Source organism: Dendrobates tinctorius, unplaced genomic scaffold (genome assembly GCF_039654945.1).
Source record: "Dendrobates tinctorius isolate UK_male_01 unplaced genomic scaffold, ASM3965494v1 ptg000196l, whole genome shotgun sequence".
Lineage (NCBI taxonomy): Eukaryota > Metazoa > Chordata > Amphibia > Anura > Dendrobatidae > Dendrobates > Dendrobates tinctorius.
Window position 1 is genome coordinate 15,373,176 of NW_027361863.1, and position 23,371 is coordinate 15,396,546.

The 23,371-nt window shown below is 44.6% G+C and overlaps 1 protein-coding gene across 1 annotated transcript in view; it reads right to left on the minus strand.

The window, feature by feature from the left end:
* Positions 1 to 17,191, minus strand: part of LOC141056201 (C-type lectin domain family 2 member E-like) — a 43,488-nt gene extending 26,297 nt beyond the window's left edge. The window contains exons 1-3 of the mRNA XM_073552907.1: positions 17,016 to 17,191; positions 15,393 to 15,467; positions 5,645 to 5,716 (exon numbers count right to left, since the gene is read on the minus strand). Of these exons, the coding sequence (XP_073409008.1) occupies positions 5,645 to 5,716; positions 15,393 to 15,467; positions 17,016 to 17,079 (211 nt within the window). The 5' untranslated portion in view covers positions 17,080 to 17,191. The remainder of the gene's footprint in view (positions 1 to 5,644; positions 5,717 to 15,392; positions 15,468 to 17,015) is intronic.
* Positions 17,192 to 23,371: the final 6,180 nt, after the last annotated feature.

A 23,371-nucleotide genomic window follows, 5' to 3' on the forward strand; every position in this document is an offset into this window, starting at 1 on the left:
GCTGTGCTATATACTATGTGGCTGTGTTATATACCATGGGGAGGTACATTATACATTATATTGTATGGGGGAGGCTGTTATATAATATGGGGGGCTACATTATTTTCTATGGGGAGGTGGGCTGTATTATATTCTATTCGGGGCTACATTATATTCTATAGGGGGGCTGTATTATATTTATTATATTCTATGGGGGGTGATCGCATCATACTCTATGAGGGGGCTATATTATACTATATGAGGAGGCTACATTGTATTCTATGGGGGCTGCATTATATTCTGTGGGGGGCTAGATTATATTGTATGGTGGCTTCATGATACTTTATGAGGTGGCTACATCATATTCTATTGGAGTTGCATTATACTACATGAGGAGAGCTATATTGTATTCTATGGAAGGGCTACATTATACTATATAAGGGGCTGCATTATATGGGGGCTGCATTATACTCTATGAGGGGGCTGCCATATATTCTATGGAGGGGCTCAATTATACTATATGAGGGGGGGCTGCATTATATTCTATGGGGGGTTACATTATATTCTGTGGGGTGGCTGCATTATGCTATAAGGGGTGGCTGCATTATACTATAAGAGGGGGGGCTGCATTATATTCTATGGGGGGTTACATTATATTGTATGGTGGGGCTGCATTATGCTCTGTGGGGTGGCTGCATTATGCTCTATGGGGTGACTGCATTATACTATATGTGGGCTGCATTATACTGTATCGAGGACTATGGGGAATACGTTATACTATATGAAGAACTATGGGGTGCATTATACTATGGGAAGTGAATTGTAATACATGGATGACTGGTGGTGTATTATACTATATGGAGCACTATGAGGAGTGTATTATACTATATGGAGAACTGAGCAGTGTATTTTAATATATGGAGGAGTGTATTATATTATATGGAGGACTAAGTAGTGTATTATACTATATGGATGACTGTGTATTTTAATATATGAAGGGCTATGAGGAGTGTATTATACTATATGGAGGACTATGAGGAGTGTATTATACTATATGGAGAACTGAGGAGTGTATTATACTATATGGAGGACTATGAGGCACATTATATTATATGGAGGACTATGGGGTGTAAACTGTAGATGTGCTGCTGATAAAATGATACTGTATGGGGACAGATTGATCCATTAGTGATCGTTCTGTCCCCATCATTCTTTCTCAGACGGTGGAAAGAGGCTGGGAAACAAGTGTTGAACGACTTCAATATTGTCGATCACACTCAATTAGCATCCTGAACTCAGGGCATGTAAATACAATCGAAATGCTTCTGTGTGATGTTCAAAATGTTAGCATTTGGGGCCCGATTTTAAACTTTGCCTAGGGCCCCACTTTGCCTAAAACCGGCCCTGCTTGAACTGCTCTGAACTCAGGAGCGTGGGAAAATGAACTGGCATTTTCCCATGCACCAGAGTTCAGCACAGTTCAGGCTGTGAAGGAGCACAGCTTCAGTGATGTCACCGCTAGTCACTGAAGGCCTGTTTCACACATCAGTTTTTTTAAATCCGTCAAAATCCGCCATTGTGAAAAAAAAACGGATCCGCCATTTTGTTTGGCGGATCCGTTTTTTTTCTCATTGAGTTGCATTACCGGTGGATCTTAACGGATGCCATCCGTTCGATCCGTTTTTTTGCGGATCCGCCAAAATTTTGTCGTCCGCCGACATGCCTGAATGGACCATGCAACGTTTGTTATGCAGCCGGATCGGCATTTCACATGCCTGGAGGATTTGCCTCGCTCGGAAATTTAACCCTAAACTCTATTCTGGTGGCAAAAAAATTCTCTCTCTCTCTCTCCTCCCCACGCAGCAGTTCCTTTAAAATTCTTCCTTCGACGGATCCTTTAAAATCACTCCAAGAACGGATCCGCTGTCCGCCATTTTAGCGGATTTCAACTGAAGCAAAGAACTGATGTGTGAAACAGGCCAAAGCAGCACCGGCAGCATCTCCTCATTCACCAGTAGTTTTCAGCCGGGGCTGTCGCTTCTCAGCACCATCCTGGTTGAAAACTGTATATACCCCAGATATGGATTACTGCATGGGACACAATGACGGACAGGTACGGTATATTGTTGCTTTTTATTTTATGTTTATTACAGGAGATCGAGGGTGTTGCATGGATTAGCTGTAAAATAAAAAAGGGGAAACTGTGTTGTGTTTTATTTCATTAAAATACTTTATTCTGGCTGTGTCTTTATTTAACATGTAACAATTATAGGATTAGTAATGGATAGGTGTCTTATTGACACCTCTCCATTACTAAGCTGTGGGCTTGATCTCACCTTACAATACAAGGGTGACATCAACCCCACATCTATTACCCAACTTATCATCCCTACAGGGAAAGTGGGAAGATAGAGTCTAAGTGCCGGAATTGGTGCATCTTAGAGATGCACCTTTTGTGGGGCGGCTGAAAGCTAATGTTTTTACCAGGGGGGGCAATATCCATGGCCCCTTCCTAGGCTATTAATATCAGCCTGCAGCTGTCTGCTTAGCCTTTTCTGGTTATTAAGTATAGGAGGACCACACGTCATTTTTTTTTTTTTTTTTTGGGGGGGGGGGGGGCTCCACTATTTTAATAGCCAGTAAAGGCTAAGTATACAGCTATGAGCTGATATTAATAGCCTGGGGAGTTCCATGGGCATTACCCCCTTCCAGGCTATAAACATCTGCCCCCAGTCGCTGGCTTTCCCTCTTATGGTTTTGAAAATTCCACGGGAGCCCAACGCAATTTTTTCCCTTAAAATAATGTTTAATTAATTAACTACATGTACAGTAATTTGCACACATACTATACTAATTGTATTTGACACACATATCTATATATCTACCTATTCGGTATGTATTTACCGTATGTAACCCATCTATTCTATCATTTTCTCGTATTTATCTATGTAATATAAATACATATATACATGTGTGTCACTGACATGTATATATATATATATATACACACAGTATATATGTGTATTCTATGTGTATATATCTATTCTATGTTTTCTATTCTACTGAAATCTGTCAGTGTGATTTTACTGTAGCAGAAAATGAATTGCCGGCTTTTCAAAGGAAACCAATGCGTAAAAATCGAACAGCACTCGCATGGTGTGAGTGCGGTGTGATTTTTTTCTCGCACCCGTTGACTTGCATTGTCAAGTCTCGCCCGAGATAAGCTGCAAATCGCAGCATGCTGCGATTTTTTTTTTCCTCAGTCCGATTTCAGCTGATAAAAAAATGGCAGATAAGATGTAACCCATTGAATAACATTGGTCAGAATGCAATCCGATTTTTTATCAGATTGCACTCGTCCATATTCCTTGCAAATGGATATGAGCCCTTACACACCTCATCTGCTGCAGAACCTCATGTTACAAACCTCATCTGCTGCAGAACCTCATGTTCCACACCTCATCTGCTGCAGAACCTCATGTTACACACGTCAGCTGCTGCAGAACATCATGTTACACACCTCATCTGCTCCAGAACCTCATGTTACATAGCTCATCTTCTGCAGAACCTCATGTTCCACACCTCAGCTGCTACAGAACCTCATGTTCCACACCTCAGCTGCTGCTTAGCCTCATGTTACACACCTCATCTTCTGCAGAACTTCATGTTACATACCTCATCTTCTGCAGAACCTCATGTTCCACCCCTCATCTGCTGCAGAACCTCATGTTACACACCTCAGCTGCTGCTTAGCCTCATGTTACACACCTCATCTGGTGCAGAACTTCATGTTACATACCTCATCTTCTGCAGAACCTCATGTTCCACACCTCAGCTGCTCCAGAACCTCATGTTCCACCCCTCATCTGCTGCAGAACCTCATGTTACACACCTCAGCTGCTGCTTAGCCTCATGTTACACACCTCAGCTGCTGCTTAGCCTCATGTTACACACCTCATCTGGTGCAGAACTTCAACTCAAAAAGGATGAGGACATTTTATAGCAATAAACGAATTGTGAGCAGAAAACTTGCTGAGTCCTGCTTCCGACATTCACAGCCCAAGTACAGACCACAATGTCCGGACTGACTGCAGGATTCCCGACCTAAATTGAACAGCTTCATATAACCCTATGAGACTGAGTTTGGGTCAGGAGATACAGGGATTACTGTGCCAAAAATAAAAAATATACATTAGTAACCGCTCATGTCAGTTTTGTGTGAAATAAAGATGAGCAGGAGTTAATAAGTTTGGTGTGACCTTTCTGCAGTGTTTCTGCAGCACAACATTATAAGATTTATTAATCTGTAGAATAGCGCACGTCCTTCATACATTTCACTCAGAACTTTTCTTGGGCATTTTGCTTGACAAATATATGTAAAAATGGGAAAGGTGTAATAATATTGTCTTATAGTTAAAGGGAAACTGTCAGCAGGATTTCACCCCAAACTATTTATATGCGCATGAAGTTCTATCAAAATCAAGTCCAGCAAAACCTTTCCATGGCCGCTGGTCTGCTCCTCCATTACTGAGGAATCAGGGTCTGAATTGATATGTAAATGAAACTGAAGAGCTATTTGTAGATCTGAAGCCTCCGTCACCCCAGCTCTATTCCTCACCCAGCGACACCTCCTCCTGCGTCACTGACAGTCTCTATATTGTGTTACTTCAGGCAAAAAAGATGTCAGTCAAAGAAGGAGGAGGCAGCGCTGGGCGGGGAATAGAGCTGGGGTGACAGAGGCTTCAGATCTACGCTAGCTCTTCATTTGCATATCAATTCAAACCCTGATTTCTCAGTAATGGAGGAAGGGACCGGCCGTGTAAAGGTTTTGCTTGACTTGTTATTCAAAAAGTTACATGAGCTTTATATATGAATGGTTTGGAGGGAGGTGAAATCTTGAGTCCTTCAATCAGTAATTAGACTCCTGCTGGACATGTGCGACTCTTTCTTTTTTTCACTTCCCCTCTTAGTCGGGTCCCAGTGCACCAAGATTAGAGGCAGAATATCGGCACTGATCACTGATGTGTAATGTACAGCGCTAGTTACACAGACTATTTTACACTCAGTTTTGGAAACCGTTTAGTTGGAAGCAAAAAAAAATGTCTGAAATACATAATAGATCTTGTACACAGCAAGGACACCAAGTGTTTTTACGCAATTTCGGACAGATGTTTTGCACATTTTGCTTTGATTCCCCTCAATTACCATCATGTAAAAAGCTCTTTTAGGCTGTGTGCCCATGTAGCGTTTTTTTAAGCATTTCCGCAGCGCTTTTAGACGCACGTTTCTGCTGCTTATACGCTTAAGAAAAGCATCCAATGTAATATAATGGAAAATGCACATGTTGTGCTAATGATGCTTTTTTTTTCCGCTGCGGAAAAGCTAATTGGAAAAAAACGCAGCATGTTCATTAATTTTGTGGAAATGCACACGTTTTCACATACATACAATTGTATTGCAAAAACGCATAGGAAAACGCACGCTAAAACGCTTAACAAAAGCACTTCTTAAAACGCATGCGTTTTCCCGGGAAGAGGGTGTGCGTTTCCGCTCAGGAATATTCTGCTTCAAAAGCGCAGTGTGGGCACATAGCCTTAAATGGTAAAGTGAAGACCCCAAATAGTCACATTATTTTAGCTTTAGGTTATAAAATATTGATACTTACGAGTCCAGACAATGATGAGAGCCGCTATCAATACGATTATCACTGATATCAAACCAACAATCCGGAGACGCTCTGCAGGAGACACAATGTGGAGACCGATTGTCACTTGTGGATCAATAAGAGAAGAGAAGACAATGACCCAATGTAACAACCCGACAACTGCGGAGCAGAATCTCCAGACGTCACTGAGGAGGCGACATGTCAGGGGCCGTGTGCTGTGTGCAGAGAACTTCTCTCCTATCACTAATGATGACCGATCCTTCCACTTCGGAGACATTGGGTGATGATGCCGGCTGCTCCTGGCCCTGCAGGAAAATAAAAGCTTATCCTACAACTATAAGTAAAAGATTTCAAAACCTCTCATGTGGGAGAAATGCTGAGCCGGAAGATAATGTGCAATGTTTTCTTAATTCTCTGATATTTTTGTCTTCTCCAGCATCTAGTGGTCATTCTTGGTACTGCAACCATATTTTAGTGCCTAGTCTCTGACCTGCAGCATAAGTATTGGACCCCTCAAGGTACTAAGTGACGAGGACACATGACTGTAGGAAAGGGGGTTATTATCTATATTTATGGGGATGAATTTAGGCTGGGTAGTTGTCCTTTTATAAACAGGAGTCTGTGTGGCTTCTACGGTAGGAGGGGACGGTTTATGAAGGAAGGGAGTTCACTGTCTATTTCACTCACCAGAAGAAATGACAGAAACATTTCTCCACCTAAAGGAGTTTAATACGGGGGAATGATCTCACAGAACTGGGAAAATTCACCTCACACCTCATGTACTGGTGTAGTGTCATCTACCTCACATACCAATAGTTTCCCCTCAGACACTGTGCGCTCCTCCGCCATCACCTCATGTACTGGGGAAGTGTTGTCTGCCTCACATGCAGAAGATGGTTTTACCTCAGAAAGTGTTCGCTCCCCCACCATCACCTCACGTATCTGCCTCACTCCTTGCCCTTCATTTTGTAGTACGTGTGCTGACCGGGGGGTGCTCCCTTTCAGCCACGGAACAGACTGGAGGCAGAGGCAGAAATCCATTCAATCAGGTCCAAACTTTATTCGGTGTCCTCTTGACATCCACAGCAGACCCAACAACTTCTGTTCCCTGGCCTGGGTACCTGTCACCTTTCTTCTGCTTCGATTGGCAAAGACCCTCCGGGTTCTTTCACCGTGGCTGCCATTAGGCCCACGGCCACAGCGCTTCCCCTGGCTAAGTCTGCCCGCTGAACACCTACTCACTCTTCGGTGTCCCGGCCGTCCGGTACCCCAAACCTTCCATCAGTCACTGCCGTCCCTTCCTGCGGCAGCCTTCTCAGGACCACCCCACTCTCCGAGTCACCGTTTCTGGCTCTCCTCTATCCTTCCTGAGCTTCTCCTCTCTCCATCTTCTCCTGAGCTCTTCTCACTTCTCTCTTCCCTGTGGGTGTCTCTCTGCCCTGCCCCCTGGGACTCTCCTTCCTTATATCTCCTCTTTTTGGAAATCCCCTTCCCAGTCCCGTAACTCCACCCACCATGACTATACAGTTTCCCTGCCCTAAGGCCTGCTGTTGAGTCATTTTCTCACTACTCTCTGTCTCCATCTTGTGGCCAAAACCCGGTACTACGTTGTCCTGCACTAATTCCCAGCTGTTAACCATCCACATACAATAAAGCATAGTGCACATCATCCTTTACATGTTCTTCCCATCTCAGACAGGTCCATAGGTCAGTTCACCCCCTATAATTTACTGACCCTTCTATGAGCGCTGGTATCAGACACCATGTTATCAGCACTGTATACTGATGCATGGCAGAAAACCCTCACTTCCGTGATAAAACAGGCAAAGAAATATGTTACCTCAGAAAGCATCAGGTACGAGCCCCTGAAGTGTTGTCTATATTCTCAATTATCATCAGTGACATGCTATCTCCCCTGGCCAGGAGCTGTGGTATGTGCAGACCATAATATGTTCATATGTATAACCACGGACAAAGTGAGCACTAGAAATACTTTAAGAACAGTAAAGTTTATTGATTATACAAAAATACATCTAAAATATATGGAAAATTAAAAGCATAGGTGCCTCACATATGAGGGATGCAAAAAATAGACCTGTTCCTATACAGTACCAGTACTGGACATATGTAACATATTGTATGCAAACCTAACTGTTCCTGTGATATCCCCTGCAATAACTGCAGCACCATGTCCAACTATCAGATACGGTGTAGGAGCAGGTCTATTTTGTGTGTCCCTCATCTGTGAGGCACCTATGCTTTTTCATATATTTTAAATCTATTTTTTTATATATAATCAATAGACTTTACTGTTTTTTAGGATTTTTAGTCTTCACTTTGCCTGTAGTATACATACAGTATGTATATTTACCTAGGCATTTTTTATATATCCTATATTTTGAAGTGCAATCCAATATATGGCACTGTCCCATTAATTAGGGCACAATCTTCTGATATAAATAAGAAAATATGTATCATGGTCACATTAATAATATTATCTCAGCACAGGAATAATCTGCAGCACTCCTGTGCTCCTCAAGTGCTGCAGAAAAAAAGTTTTATCTGCTTGCAGTACAGAAAGGCGCACGAGACTCAACCATGCCGCTAGTCCGAGCTGAGTTATCAATCGAGTAGAAGCTCAGGAAGCTGTGAGGCAGAGGAGCTGTGCGCTCCTGCAGAAAAAGAGGCAACAGGCCCTTTAGTGTAATAGTGTACATTTGAATATGTTTACATATATTCTGTATGTATTTCTTATTTCTGGTTGCTATTGATGAGTCCCTTGCAGAGTTCTTTGCATTGCTCATGTAGTAGCTCATGCAGTGCAAATCACACGAACTCAGGTCGCCTGCGCTGAGATAGACAGAGGGGAGCTAGATGCCAGTCTACCTGACAGCAAAAGTGACGTCCCGTCGACAAATCAGAGCGGAAGAGAAGGAACTGCTGGGTTGGTGTGAGGTCACAGGAAGTGCAAGAATCGCCGCCGGGAGAGGTTCTATGATTGGTACAAGGGCAGAATAGGCAGAAAGTTAGCAAATATCCAACAATAAATGCTTAGCCCCACAGAAGAAAAAAATCCTGGATAACCCCTTTAATATGCTGTTTGTCTGAGGTACTTGTCCTCTTCATAGGGAGTCTGTCACCAGATTTTTTTCCTCCCCCATCTATGGGCAGCATTATATAGAGGCAGAGGCCCTGATTCCAGCAATGGGCACACTTACTGGGCTGCCTGCTGCAGTTTTGATAAAATCCCTGCTGCAGATTTATCAGTTCTGTGAATGCTGAGCGGTGTATAGCCCCACCTACAACACTGATTGGCCACTTTGTGTGTAAACTGTGCATAGGCAGAAAGCTGCCAATCAGCAGGTTTACTAGTCCTCTTTTGATAAAATCACTGTTTTGTCTGAAAGAGATTATCAAACCTACAGCAATCATCCCAGTAAGTGACAAGTTGTGTCAGACTCATTAGTCATTAGTACGTTTAATACAACCTCTGAGTACATGTAAATTATTTATTAACAAGTTTATTATTGGGGAATAGAACTAAAATAATATCTTAATATCCAGCACTGCCGCCGCACTCGGGAGCGGAGCGTGCAGTTGCATGTAAGTCTATGCAGTCGCACGCTCTGTTCCCGAGTGCGGCGGCAGTGCTGGATATTAAGATACGAGACTCGTCTGAGTTTCTCACATGTGTGATCCCGGCCTAAATCTGAAACCAAGGAAAAGGTGCAAATATAATAAAACATTGAGCTTGAGTCTGAAATCTTATGATAAAGTGAACAATCTATAAACTTATTGTTCTCAAACTATTCACCACAAAGCCTCTCACCAGCCAACCAGGCTCCTACTTTGCACTGATGAGGGACAGGAACCTGGAAACAGCTGTCTGCAAGTGGAGATGTCTCTCCTTTGGCTGAATATCATGTCACTGGTGCTCATTTATTGGTAGGGAGCCTAACTCCATTAGGTGGCACTAGAGATCTGCGCTCTCTTTTGGAAGAGTCTGTGCCTGCAGTAAGCAGAAGCCAAGCACTGTGTGGTGGGAGTGTGGGATGGAAACAGTTTTGTGTCTGAAATTTCTGCAACTGAAAATCATCTCAAATTTTCTGGAGGGAGATATTTACAGCACATCATTTTCTGAGCGCTCCATTCAGATGAATGTGATAGAGGTAGACATTTCCAAAACAAATCTGCCACATGTGAATAAACTGTAACATGAGACATAAAACTGGAATTCACTGCAGAAATGGATGGAATGTGGCAGCTATTCTTATAGGAAAAGCCATGACCAGGTCCTCCTGTATGATAACATCACAGCGGAGGGTGACTTTTATGACATGGGAGATTCTGGAGTTATGTGAGGAATTACTACTTCTTCCTCATGGCTCATTATAAACAATTGAATCATTGGGGAAATTTCTGAGGAATCTGATGCTGAATCCATTATAAACTTACTACCCTCACCCACAAAGCTCTCCACGGCTCAGCACCACCTTACATCTCCTCCCTCATCTCAGCCTACCACCCTACCCGCGCCCTCCGTTCTGCAAATGACCTGAGGTTAGCATCCTCAATAATCAGAACCTCCCACTCCCGTCTCCAAGACTTTTCACGAGCCGTGCCAATTCTTGGGAATGCACTACCCAGGCTAGTACGATTAATCCCCAATCCCCAGTTTTAAGCGTGCCTTAAAAATGCATTTGTTCAGACTGGCCTATCGCCTCAACGCATTAACCTAATTATCCCTGTGTGGCTCATTTCTAAATTTTTTACTTTAACCTGGTTCCCCGCATCATGTTCTCACATGCTTTTTGCATTTAATAGCCCTCTGTGTCTGTACTGTTACATATTTAGACTGTTAACTGGTTCATGCAGCAACAGGAACTCCCGATTCTTAAACTAGGAATGGTCCAAACAATAAAAGAAATGAAAGCAACTGTTACCACCCACCTTTCGTGTCTACCTCTTTCCTCATAGGCTGTAAGCTTGCGAGCAGGGCCCTCATTCCTCTTGGTATCTGTTATGATCTATGTGATTATTGTTATGCTGTAATGTCTATTGTCTGTACAAGTCCCCTCTATAATGTAAAGTGCTGCGGAATATGTTGGCGCTATAGAAATAAAATTATTATTATTATTATTATTATTATTATTATTAATATTATTAGATGATGTATCTGTTGGTTCTAACCTCTTATTTGTGTTTTGTATGTTTTTATTTTGCTTTTAACTTAAAAATAGAAATAATTTGGAACTTTTGTAAATGACTGATTACCCTGTAATATTATTATTTTATGTCAGTCTCTGTGATATAAATGAGTGGTTACATCTGATGATACCTTATGTGTGTATGTGTATAGGACAGAAACCAAGAGAAGTGACGGATATACAGGTATCATTCAGCTTTGTGAACACTGAAAAATGCAATATCACAGACTAAACAGAATAAAGAAACGGAGCCGGATTCCTCTTAAAAAACAGCAAACAAGTGACTATAATTACTGTATATGACTCATGAAGGAGAATTGCATCACTGTAAATACAGGATGGACCAGCAGGGGGCAGTGACGGGCGGTAACTGATTCTTGTATACTTCTGACTCTCAGGATAAGGCTACTTTCACACATCAGGTTTTCGGCGTCAGGCGCGATCCGGCGTCGTGCCGGAGCGCCGGATCCGGCAAATATTTCGTAAAACCGGATGTGACGGATCCGTTTTTCTGCCGGATCCGTCTTTTTCTTGACAGACAAAACCGGATCCGTCTCATCCGGTTCATCCGGTTTTTGTTCCGTTTTTTGACGGATTACGCCGGATCCGGTTTTTAAAATTGACCCTTGTGGCCTTCCGAACGGGATTGGCTACTGGAAAACTATATATAGCATGTTCCTACAGCCCTTCTTTGACAGGTTGTAGAGGAGAAAGTGCAGGTTGGAGAGAAGAGCAAGTTACTGGCGAAGATGGATGTTGTCATTGGAAATATTTTGAAGAATTTGGCGGATTTTACAGCGGAGGCGAATCGTTTGAGGGTGATTGTTCTGGAGAAGGAGAGAGCGAGATAGCAGCGCATCAGGCATCGTAGACGACGTTTGTGGATCCACCCCATCACAGCCAAGAGAATGACGCGTGGGGTCTATTCTACACTCTGCATGGACCTTAGACGAAACCCGGATACATTTTTTGGATATGTTCGCATGAAAATGGAGAATTTTGATTACTTGGTGGAGTGCATTGCACACCTCATAAGAAAAGCGGACACCTATTGCCGCTTCTCTGTTTCACCCGCAGAGCGTCTGATGGTGACTTTAAGGTAAGCCACATTTATTGGATGTGATCGCATCAGAGCACACTTTCACTGCAATCTTGTTGGTGGTAGTTTGTATCTCCAAGTCTTATAGCTGAGTTTTGGTATGTAATGCTGTGATTTTAAACTAATTGATTGTTTTTTAATTCCCCACAGATTTCTTGCAACTGGAGAATCCCTTTCGTCACTGCATTTCCAGTACAGACTCGGGATTTCCACCATATCTGGAATAGTGAAGTACACATGCCGTGCACTGTGGGACTCCTTAGCTGAACAGTTTTTACCAGAGCCCACAAAAGAGAGGTGGATTGAAATTGCTGACAAGTTTCAACAGATATGTCAGTTTCCCAACTGCTTGGGCGCTGTGGACGGGAAACATATCCGCATTGTAAAGCCAGCTGGATCGGGATCGGAATATTTCAATTACAACAAATATTTTTCAATTGTCCTCATGGCCATCGCTGACGCGGAATACAAATTTATTGCTGTTGATATTGGGGCCTATGGCCGCTCCAATGACTCTCAAGTTTTCAAACTGTCTGCCATGGGGCGTAAACTGTATGGAAACACCTTCCAGTTCCCACCACCTAGACCGCTGCCGCAAACATCTGGTCCACCTATGCCATTTGTCTGTGTAGGGGATGAAGCCTTCCAGCTGTCAGAACACCTTTTGAAACCGTACTGTAGCAGAGGATTGACAAGAACAAAACGCATTTTTAATTACCGCCTCACAAGAGCAAGAAGAATGGTTGAATGTACCTTTGGTATTCTGACAGCCAAATGGCGGGTCCTATTGACTGCGATCAACCTCAAGACAGAAACTGTGGACGAGGTGATCAAAGCGTGCGTGGTACTCCACAATTTTGTTATCTGCAAGGAACCCATTTCCATTGAGGACACCTCTGAAGAAACCACCTTGCAAGATTACCATGACATTACCACTAGAAGTTCTGTGACGGTTTCAGTAATGAGGGACAATTTTGCACTATACTTTATGTCACCTCAAGGCAGAGTACACTGGCAGGATGACAGAGTGTGAAAGATTTGTGCCCTAACCAAACTTGTGTACCTTCTGTACCAACAGTATATACCTTTGCCAACCAAAGTTGGCTATCTTGTCATGGTCTCTATTTTTAGCTTTAGGCCACAGGTGTGTACCTGGTTGTGTTTTATGCAAAGTATTTCACCTTTTAACAAAAGTTGTGTACATTGTTAGGAAATCACCAACAATAAACACAACTTTTTAGGTGAAATACTTTGCTTCAAACACAACCAGGAACACAACTGTGGCAAAAAGCTAAAATTTACCCACAGTTATATACCTAGTTTTGAATACCATTTCACCTTTTAAATACCCTGTATTTAACCTTTTTCGCCGCAGAAAGAAATGACAGACAACCAGTGTAAAATAATTTAACTTTTATTGAAAAATGTTTTTTTTAGTAAACTTTTTTAAAATTTTAATAAACTTGTTTAATAAAGCTTTGAAACCATAAAACTGAAACCATAAAACTGGTCATTTTTATTTAAATACACACATTATAAATCTGTGTAGTGTGTGGTGGAAATACTGCTGTAGGGGCTGCGGGACACTTCGACACTGGGAGTGTGGAGAGAGGACTGGGATCGTGGTGGGGAAGGAACAGTTAGAGGTGAAGGTGTGGAAAAAACTACAGAATGGGTGGACATGTGGGAAGCAGAAGAGGTGGTGGGTGGTGGAGTGGAGGGTTGGGCAGGGACTGTAGGAGCAGATGATGTTGATGGCAAGTTGTATGGGGAAGGAGTTTGGTACAGGGCAGGTTGCTGGAAGTGGGGAGGAGTTTGGTACGGGGCAGGTTGCTGGAAGTGGGGAGATGTCTGGTACGGGGCAGGTTGCTGGAAGTGGGGAGATGTCTGGTACGGGGCAGGTTGCTGGAAGTGGGGAGATGTCTGGTACGGGGCAGGTTGCTGGAAGTGGGGAGATGTCTTGTACTGGGGAGGTTGCTGGTACTGGGGAGTTTGCAGGTACTGGGGAGGTTGCTGGTACTGGGGAGGTTGCTGGTGCTGGGGAGGTTGCTGGTGCTGGGGAGGTTGCTGGTGCTGGGGAGGTTGCTGGTGCTGGGGAGGCTCTCGCCGGATCCGGCGCATTGCGGCGCTCATAGGCTTTCATTGTGTGAAAAAACAGTAGCCGTTTTTTCCAGACGCCGGATCGCGGACACATTGCCGGATCCGGCGAAAACCGGATGAAACGCATGGCCATCCGGCTCGATCCGGCTCTAATGCAAGTCAATGGGGGGGAAACCGGATCCGGCATTGCATTTCGCCGGATCCGGTTTTTGTCAAAAGCGACGGATCGCGCCTGACGGCGAAAACCTGATGTGTGAAAGAGGCCTAAGCATCAGATCTAATTTCTCCGCAGCCTTAAGGGCCTGTCACACTAAGCGATATCGCTAGCAATATCGCTATAACGTCACTGGTTTTGTGACGTTATAGCGATATTGCTAGCGATATCGCTATGTCTGATACTTACCTCCGACCGGCTCCCCCGCTGGTTATCGCTGATCGCGCGAGAACGTCCTGGACCGTTTCTCGTCATTAGCTTCCTGCTGTGGAGACAAGCGACGCGTGGACGCGGGCGGGAGGACGTCAGGATCACCTCGTCTGACAGGTAAGTAGCGACCCCCGACTGCTGCGATGTCGCTGGTGAGATCTGCCTGTGTGGCAGCTCACTAGCGACCACTTAGCGATGCACCAGTGATCCTGACCGCGTCATATCGCTGGTCGGGATCGCTGGTACATCGCTAAGTGTGACAGTACCTTAACTCCTACGCACCAGGGATTATTTGTGCCTTATAAACCAGAATAATTTTTGTCATTGTTTTTTGTCTGAGATCAAAGAGTCAGAACTTTTTTATGTTCTTTCTTTTCTCATGAACAGACAAGTGACTATCAGAAGCTCCTCATACACTAATGTCTCTGCATTCCCTATGGCTACACCCTTGGCGAATTAAGAGCCTCACCTATAAATAATATGGAGATTGTCAGTACTGGAAATACAGGTATGAGTTATATACCGGAGATTATGAGGTCGCTCCTCCTGTATTTGGATCCACTCCCTGGTTGTAAGTAGAGGAGTGACCGCCATCATCTACACACAGATGTGTCCGCACACTGCGACCACTGAACACATGAAATTCAATAATACTACAAATGCTACAGATACAAGAAACATAAGAGCACAGAAGCCGCCGACCACATCATGGTGCACCGAAATACGGCTGGTCCCCGTCACTAATATCCTGCCTCCCCATGTGCCAAACCAGCCTCATCTGGATGGGGAGCGAAAGAAATCGAGGCTTAGCTCACAATTATAGTCTTGTCTGGGGAAGATCGTCCTGTGTTTTGGTTATAATTATTGTGTGAATTCAATGACGTATAAAGAGCGGATAAGTGTATCACGTATTATTACCTGCTTTATGTTTTCCTGCTTTATGCTTTTCGGAACAAGTCAGAAACTGCTTTATTGTAATATCTTCTGGATTAGCTGAAAAAAAAGAAAGAAAGAAAGATAGACAGAATAGCCTATAAAGAAAAAATTCTGATGTAGAAAGCAGCAATAAAGATTAGTGAGGAATAATAGTAATAAATATCAGGGTATAATGACAGGTTTGTTTTAATCAGAACAAGTCCAAAGGTAAAGTTACAATAGCTAGAAATGACTGATAAAGGTGAACAGGAGATAAAGAATCCAATGTCTGCAGCAATTATTGCAGGAGGCAGAAATCAGGCGGGATTAATATATAACTGGTAAAGGAGGGTGGGGTGGGGAGGAAGGATGTTAGCTAGGGTGGTGTTGGATCTTTGCCAGTGACCCTCACTGATCCTTCAGTGTTAAGACCTCTTTCACACATCAGTTTTTTGCCATCAGTCACAATCAGTCTTTTTTTGAAAAAAACGGATCCAGTGAATTTTCCCACTGGATCTGTTTTTTTCTCATAGATTTGTATTAGTGGCAGATTGTGATGGATGTCCGTCCATTTCATCCGTCATATGACGGAACCGTCATAAATTCTTTTGTCCGTCGGCCGGAAACAACGGACAAAGTAACGTTTTTTGTGTACGTCGAAAAGTCAGACAGCGACGGATCCAGCACTGTCCGTCATTGGCTATAATGGAAGCCTATGAGCGCAGGATCCATCACTGGATTCCGTTTTTTCAAACTGAGCATGCCCAGAACAATTTCTCTTCCTTTAATTTAACCCCCACAGCCTTTCTGGTCTCTCTCTCCTTCTCCCTCTCTCTCCAGAATTCTGTTCCTTTAAAATTCCTACAAATGCTGCTTTGATGGATCCATAAAAAACGGATCTCTCTCTCCCTCTCTTACTCTATATATATCTCTCTCTCCCTCTCTCTCTCCCTCTCCCTCCCTCTCCTTCTCCCTCTCTCTCTCTCCTCCTCTCCCTCTCTCTCCTTCTCTCTATTTCGCTCTCTCTCTCCCTGTCTCCCTCCAACTCTCTCCCTCCCTCTCCCTCTCTCTCCCTCTTTCTCCTTCTCCCTCTCTCCAACTCTCTCCTCCTCTCCCTCTCTCTCCTTCTCTCTATTTCGCTCTCTCTCTCTCTCCCTGTCTCCCTCCCTCTCTCTCCCTCTCTCTCTCTCTCTCTCTCTCTGTCGGATCCGTAAAAAAAAACCGGATCTAGTGCATCAGTTTTTTACAATCTGCACAGGATCCGTTTTTCAACACTTTGACGGATTGTGCCTGACTCCTGACTCCTGACTCATAGACTGATGTGTGAAAGAGGTACAGAGTATGTGGAGAGGGGGAAACAAAGTGTCAGCTCCTGCTGGGTACAATGTATCAGTCCTGGTCTGGAGATTTGTCCTCTTCATGTAGATCAGATCCATGATATTATGGAGGATCTGTGACCTCTCCTGTCTGAGCAGAGTACAGAGGAGACACCGAGCTCAGGGAGAAGAGATCCTCTATATATCAGATCCTCCCAGTATGAGAATATTCAGGGTGATCGTCTGTATGAGACCTAATTATAGTAACAGGACTGATAATAATTAATATAAAATATCCTGCCATCCTCACCAGATTTCTCTTTGTTCCTCGTGGTCTCATGGTCTAACATTCCGTCTTCTTCGCTCCCCCCCATGGTTTTAGTAAAGTTTCATACATTGCAGAGTTTAGACTTGGTGTAACTGCTGAGGCAGTGAGTCTACTCTGTGACTATCTAGTTCGTTTCAGTTCATAGATTACAGAACAACAGCCAAGAGCCCGCCCTGCTGCCTCATACCACCAGGCAAGAAACGACTCGTCAGCTCTAAGAATCGAAAATATTTATGCTCAGAGACTAACGAGACTGAACTCCTGCTTTGGAGCGCCTGCATTTTTCTCTATTTTGCTCAGGAGCTGTGAGAGTACACAAGCAGTAATAATGAGCTCAGATTTCTCACATTTTTCTGCCCTTTCTCTATTTGGCAATAGACCATAAAGCAGACAGTGACTAATCCTCTCAGAGCTGCTGCTGATCACACATCTGGGACAGTTCTCATGATTGTTGATCTCCACCCGGCTCTAAACTACAATTTAGGCCGGGGTCACACTGGTGAGGAATACGGGCGAGTGAGAGGCGCTAAAAGCCCGCATTACACATGGACCAATGATTCTCTATGGGGTCACTCGCACCAGCCGTATATTTCTCCTCAGTATTCTACGGTCCGTGCCACTCGCAGCATGCTGGGCCTGTCAGCGTACTACGCCCGTAATACGCCAATGCAAGTCTATGGGTGCGCAAAAAATACGGATTACACACGGACCACACGTGTGACTTGCGAGAAATACGCACCCGGTGTCTCTTAGCAAAGCCGGCAATTCAGTGCACTATACAGTAAACGCACACTGACAGGTTTAATAAAGAAACAAAAGAATAGATATATACACATAGAATACACATATATATATATATATATATGTATTCTATGTGTCTATATCTATTCTTTGGTTTGTGTTTTAAACCCTGTCATTGGGCTCCATTCTATGTCCATTTTGCAAGCCTGTGAGAAAATCTCGCTATACGGATGCCATACGGATGCTGACATGCGCAAAATACGCAACCACACCTTGATTACGGATGCCATACGGATTACATAATAAGCGACCACACCTTGATTACGGATGTCATACGGAGCAGTGTTTAGGGGCCATTCATCCGTATTACACATGTAAAATACTGACCGTATTTTGCGTCGGTTAGTGTGACCCCGTCCTTACTGGAAAACTCAGATGTTATAAGGATCCTGCAGGGTGTGGTGATATAAGGGTCATATAAGGTAAAGAGCAGGGAACGTTCCTGGGGCTTCAGTGGTCTCTGATGATGATGTGATAGCGTGTGATCCATCAGCTGACCATTGCAGCCAAACATTCACCTCAGCAGTGATATCTGTGTGTCCTGTAATGTTTGTAACCTTAGAATAAGGACAGTATTTAGATCCCATTGTGTACTCAGCTCCTCTGCAGAACGATGCACCGCAATGGTAACAGACTACAAGCAAACTCCGTGTAGTCATACTCCGATCTACAGATGAGAGGGCGGAGGACTGCAGGAGCAGACTACAGTGATTGCTGTCTGTCACATAATAACTAGCAGCTTTATATATAACTGCCATATGGCTTAGTGATCTTTGTCTTGTAATCTCTTTTTTTCATCTTCTTTATTTTTTAATTTTGGCTATTTTGCACAATGCTAATTGTATTATGATGTCACAGGGGGTAAAACCTCCATATATTACCTCCACTGTCATATACTGCCATATTCTACGATTAAGGGCTACGGAGAGAAATGCATTACAATGACTAATTCCTTGTAATCTGTCTGGACAATATTATCTCTTTTTTAAATAAATAAAAACTGATTTTTTTTTTACTTAAATCCAGCCCATAGATCCTTTTTCCTCTATTTTTTTCCTGATTTTTTTAATTGGTCAACAAATTTGGATCCTAGCTACACTATAGAGAAGGAACCATTCATCACACGGTGAGGCTTATTTCCAATGTTTTATTTCTTTCTCTGTGGATGTCACTGCTGGTCACTGTGTAGGAGAGAGGATCCCTGCCGAGTGTCCGGGTCGGAACCAAGGGGACCATCACCTAGGTTCCGGGGGGAACTGTTTCCGGGGGAAAGAGTTCAGGGACAGACCGGTGAGACTGACAGAAGGGCTGGGGGAGGAGAGTCACAGTGAGTCATCAGAACGGGACAGAAGGAGCAGGAGACCGTGGGAGCGACTGAGAGCTAAAGCAACTTACCGAAGCCAGAAAGGAGGACAGAGGCAGGAGAGACACTAACCCTGGACATCAGTGGGACGGCATCGAGACGACCGTCCGAGAACCGCTGCTCTGCATCGACCAGCGGCCGCTGCCGCCTCACTCCGTCCCGTGGCTGCGGCCTGCCAGCAGTCACTTGCAGCCGTTGCCACCTCGCTCCTGCCCGTGGCTGCGGCCTGCCCGTGGGTCCCAGCAGCCGTTGCCGCCTCGCTCCTGCCCGTGGCTGCGGTCTGCCCGTGGGTCCCAGCGGCCGTTGCCGCCTCGCTCCTGCCCGTGGCTGCGGCCTGCCCGTGGGTCCCAGCGGCCGTTGCCGCCTCACTCCAGCCCGCGGCTGCGGTCTGTCTCTCGCCGCCCGCAGCCACCCCACTTCCACCTGTGGCCGCGGCTAGTTCAGCACCGTCGGCGGCCACCACTGTCCCGCTTCAGTCCGCGGCAAGGGCCGGGCCGGTGCTCGCCGCGGAACCCCCATTGCAGCCACTGGCTACCCCGCATCACCGCTGCTTGCCCCTATCCGGGGGGCTGCGGCCCATCTGTCCAAGAACTCCGGGGCCTGTTGTGCCCCTGCTTCACCGGAGAGTCGGAAGGCTCAAAGACTACGACAGATCTTCAGCGGCTGGGCCCAGCGACTGCTACGCCGAAGAACCATCGTTCAGGACACCGAGGAACGTCGGGACGGATAAGTGACACTATATAGCCAAGGACCCGTAATCGGCCACACCACGGCCCTATAGTGACTGGCTTCTGCCAGACGTAGTCGTGTTGTTATATTTCCGTGTTTGTTGTGTGTATTGAGTCCCTGCGAGGACAATTCCTGTTATTTGTTCGGTTACTTAGACTACCCCTGTGGATATATCATCAAAAAAGAGTTACGGAAGCATATAGCCATAAAATATTACCATTTTATCCAATCAGTACAAAAAACACATAAACACAGACAAATATAATAAAAGGAGATGAGTATCCAATATCACGCCCCAGAGTACGTATGCACTATAGTGATGGTATATATATAGTAAACGTCATGTACACCACCTATGAGCAATTAGGTGTCAAAATGATATAAGATAATGTTGAGTGATATGACCAGTACAACTAGAATCAATAGCCTAGATAATATTAGCCCAAAGGTGCAGATCAATATATATATATAAATATCCCCAATATAGGGCATAAGAGATTGCACTAAACGTTATAAATAATGCAGCTTAATGGCACTGGCGTCCAATCATGGTAATGTACCACAAGGTGTTTCCACCATAATCAAAAGGCCAAGGCTACCAAAGTGTATGGAAATGATAAAATAATAGACAAGTGCCGTCTATCACTCTTGTCCATAACTAAGCAGGCTGTGCCCCAAAATAATACACGGACAATTCCATGACGGACACCACTTCTTCTCAGGAAAGATGTAAAATAACATATGGCTATAAACCTTACATAATCACATAAATATAGTTACCATGTGCAAGGTGGGCTATGTTATAACATGAAAGGCAAGTGCCAGTAGAGGTGTAATACAGATAGAGCATACGATCTGCGGGTATGAGAGTCCCCGACGCGCGTTTCGCGTTAGCTTCAACCAGGGGGATAAGTGCGTCTGGATACATGGGCTCATAGATTTTTTAAATAGTGTAATACCAATAAAGACATTCAATACATCTGTGTAAAGATGGAGCGGCAACCTCCAGCGTGTGATGTCATTGCCGGCCACGCCTCCTTCACATGATTGTACGGCTGCTCCCCCTCCCAGCCCGACGCGAAGGGTCGCAGTCCGCGCCACCCAACCGCTGAGTCTCCGCCCCTCACGACGTGCCCTGATATAAAAATAACCAGACAGTGATCGCCGAAGGTAAGTAAGGGGATGACAGAATAAATGCACCTGGAAAATAACCAGAAAGCCGACCGGAGCCTGAAACACTGTTGTCAAAGACGCCCGCCCTTCGGTGCAGCCAATCCCCCACACATCGCGCTGCACGGGGTGGGAGGCCCGAACACACCAGGCAAGCCGCGTTGCTGAGGCAACGATCACCAATGGTGGGCGCCACCACCGCTCGCGCCGCCCGGTCGTCCGGCCACCACCCCGAACAGCACGACATAAGGAGGAGCCAGCCCAAACAACCGAGGGACAGGGCATTGTCAAGGCAACAGTCAGCGTTATCATGTGCCGTTGTGGTAGCTGAGTTGCACCAAAAAATATAGAAATAGATGGTATTAGTTGGAACTTCTACATATACCTGAGTCAATATGACCAAAGGAAAAATGGGCATGCAACACCCCCCCCACGGAGCGCCACCCTCGGGTATCCAGCCCCCCCCACTCGACACGTCAGAGTAAGAAGGGAGCTAGAATTTGCCAAGGAAGCTGCAAAGCGGGGAAGGTGTGCTAGCACCGTGCCATGTCGTCGCAGTCCATCAGCTGGCACTCCGTCCGACGTGTCAGGACAGGGATGCCTAACCAACACAAACAGCAAACGTATGTGTCACGGGGTTTGCCCAAAAAGGGACCATATGTAATGACCCACACTAATGCGGGCAATTAAACAAGGTGCAACATCCGTACCATCAAAGGTAACATGACAAAGCGGGCAGAAGGGAGGCAAACACTGTAAATATTGGGAATCACCATAGATTTCAATAGAAAAGATGTGTGAAAGGAGCTGAGAAGCTGAAACAGCCCCAGTTAGGGCAGAATATACAGTCATGGGAGCAAACCTGCCCCGTGAAGGACTCTATGCAGAAATTGAACATATAGAGAACAACTTCCAGGTTCCATAGTACAAAGTGTGACAAAGATAACACCCAGCAATAAAAATAAGGGCGCCTAGTTACCAAGAACAGTGAAAAAGGCCATAGCGGGCTAATCACCGTATGCGCCATATAGCAAGATAGATTAATTAATATTTTATGGCTATATGCTTCGGTAACTCTTTTTTGATGATAATGCTGTTGGAAGAGCCACTTTCCTAGGCCTAATTGCGTTGTATACTGAATGGTTATTCTGTACTTTGTTACAGTTAAGGCCTCTTTCACACTTCAGTTTTTTGCATCAGTCAAGATCCGCCAAAAGGACGGATGGCGGATCCGTATTAGTACTGATGACAACGGATGGCACCCGTCCGTTTTTTTGACAGATCCGACAAATGAAGAATTTTAAAGGAATCGCAGCCTGGAAAAGGAGAGAGAGAGAGAGAGTTGGTTCATAGTTATCATGGTGGGCTGAGGCCTGAAAAAGCTTTTAGGTCCAAGGGCCCTAAGGGGGTTTTTTTTCCATATAAAGAATGCATCTCTTGCCCCAATATGATACAAGCATATTCCTTCACCTCTAGTGATGGCAGCAAAGTGTACGACATCACACAACGCATTACTTGCAACTCGTTTGGAGTAGTTTACCATGCCACTTGTCCGTGTGGGAAAATATATATTGGTATGACCTCTAGGCCTCTAAAAATCAGAGTGAGAGAGCATTACAGAGATATAAAGAATGCCCTAGAAGCAGATGACGAGCTTGCCCTTAAACCAATTCCCAAACACTTTAAGAGATATCATGGGAGTGATCCCAAACTCTTGAAAGTGATGGGGATTGACAAAGGTTTTTATTGATCAACGGGGAGGGAATTGGAAAAAGAAATTGGCCCAGGTAGAAGCGGAGTGGATTTATAGGTTAAATACAGTCCAACCACAGGGACTCAATGAGGTCCTAAGTTTTGCCCCCTTCCTATAAGTGTTTGTTTGGTTGTGTTTTTATGAAGATTTTTAATGCATTCTTTTTAGTTTTCTAGTATCCACGTATGTTCGATGAACTTTCCATGGGCTTTACGATTTTTTTGAAGAGATGATAAGTGATGCTACATGTGCAAGTAGTGACTTCTACAATCAAATCTCTGGATGCTCAGGATGGTCAGACTGGACACCTCCACCTGGACGCAACCCTCATTTGGATAAATATATAGACTCCTTCAGACATTTGATAAAATCCACAATCATAGACACTAACAGGAGACAAGCATCCAACATCAGTGCCCAGGAGAGAAAGGCCATACAGTCTTTAAAAACCAACAAAGAAATCATCATTAAACCTGCTGACAAGGGAGGTGCAATAGTCATGATGAATACGTCAGACTACAT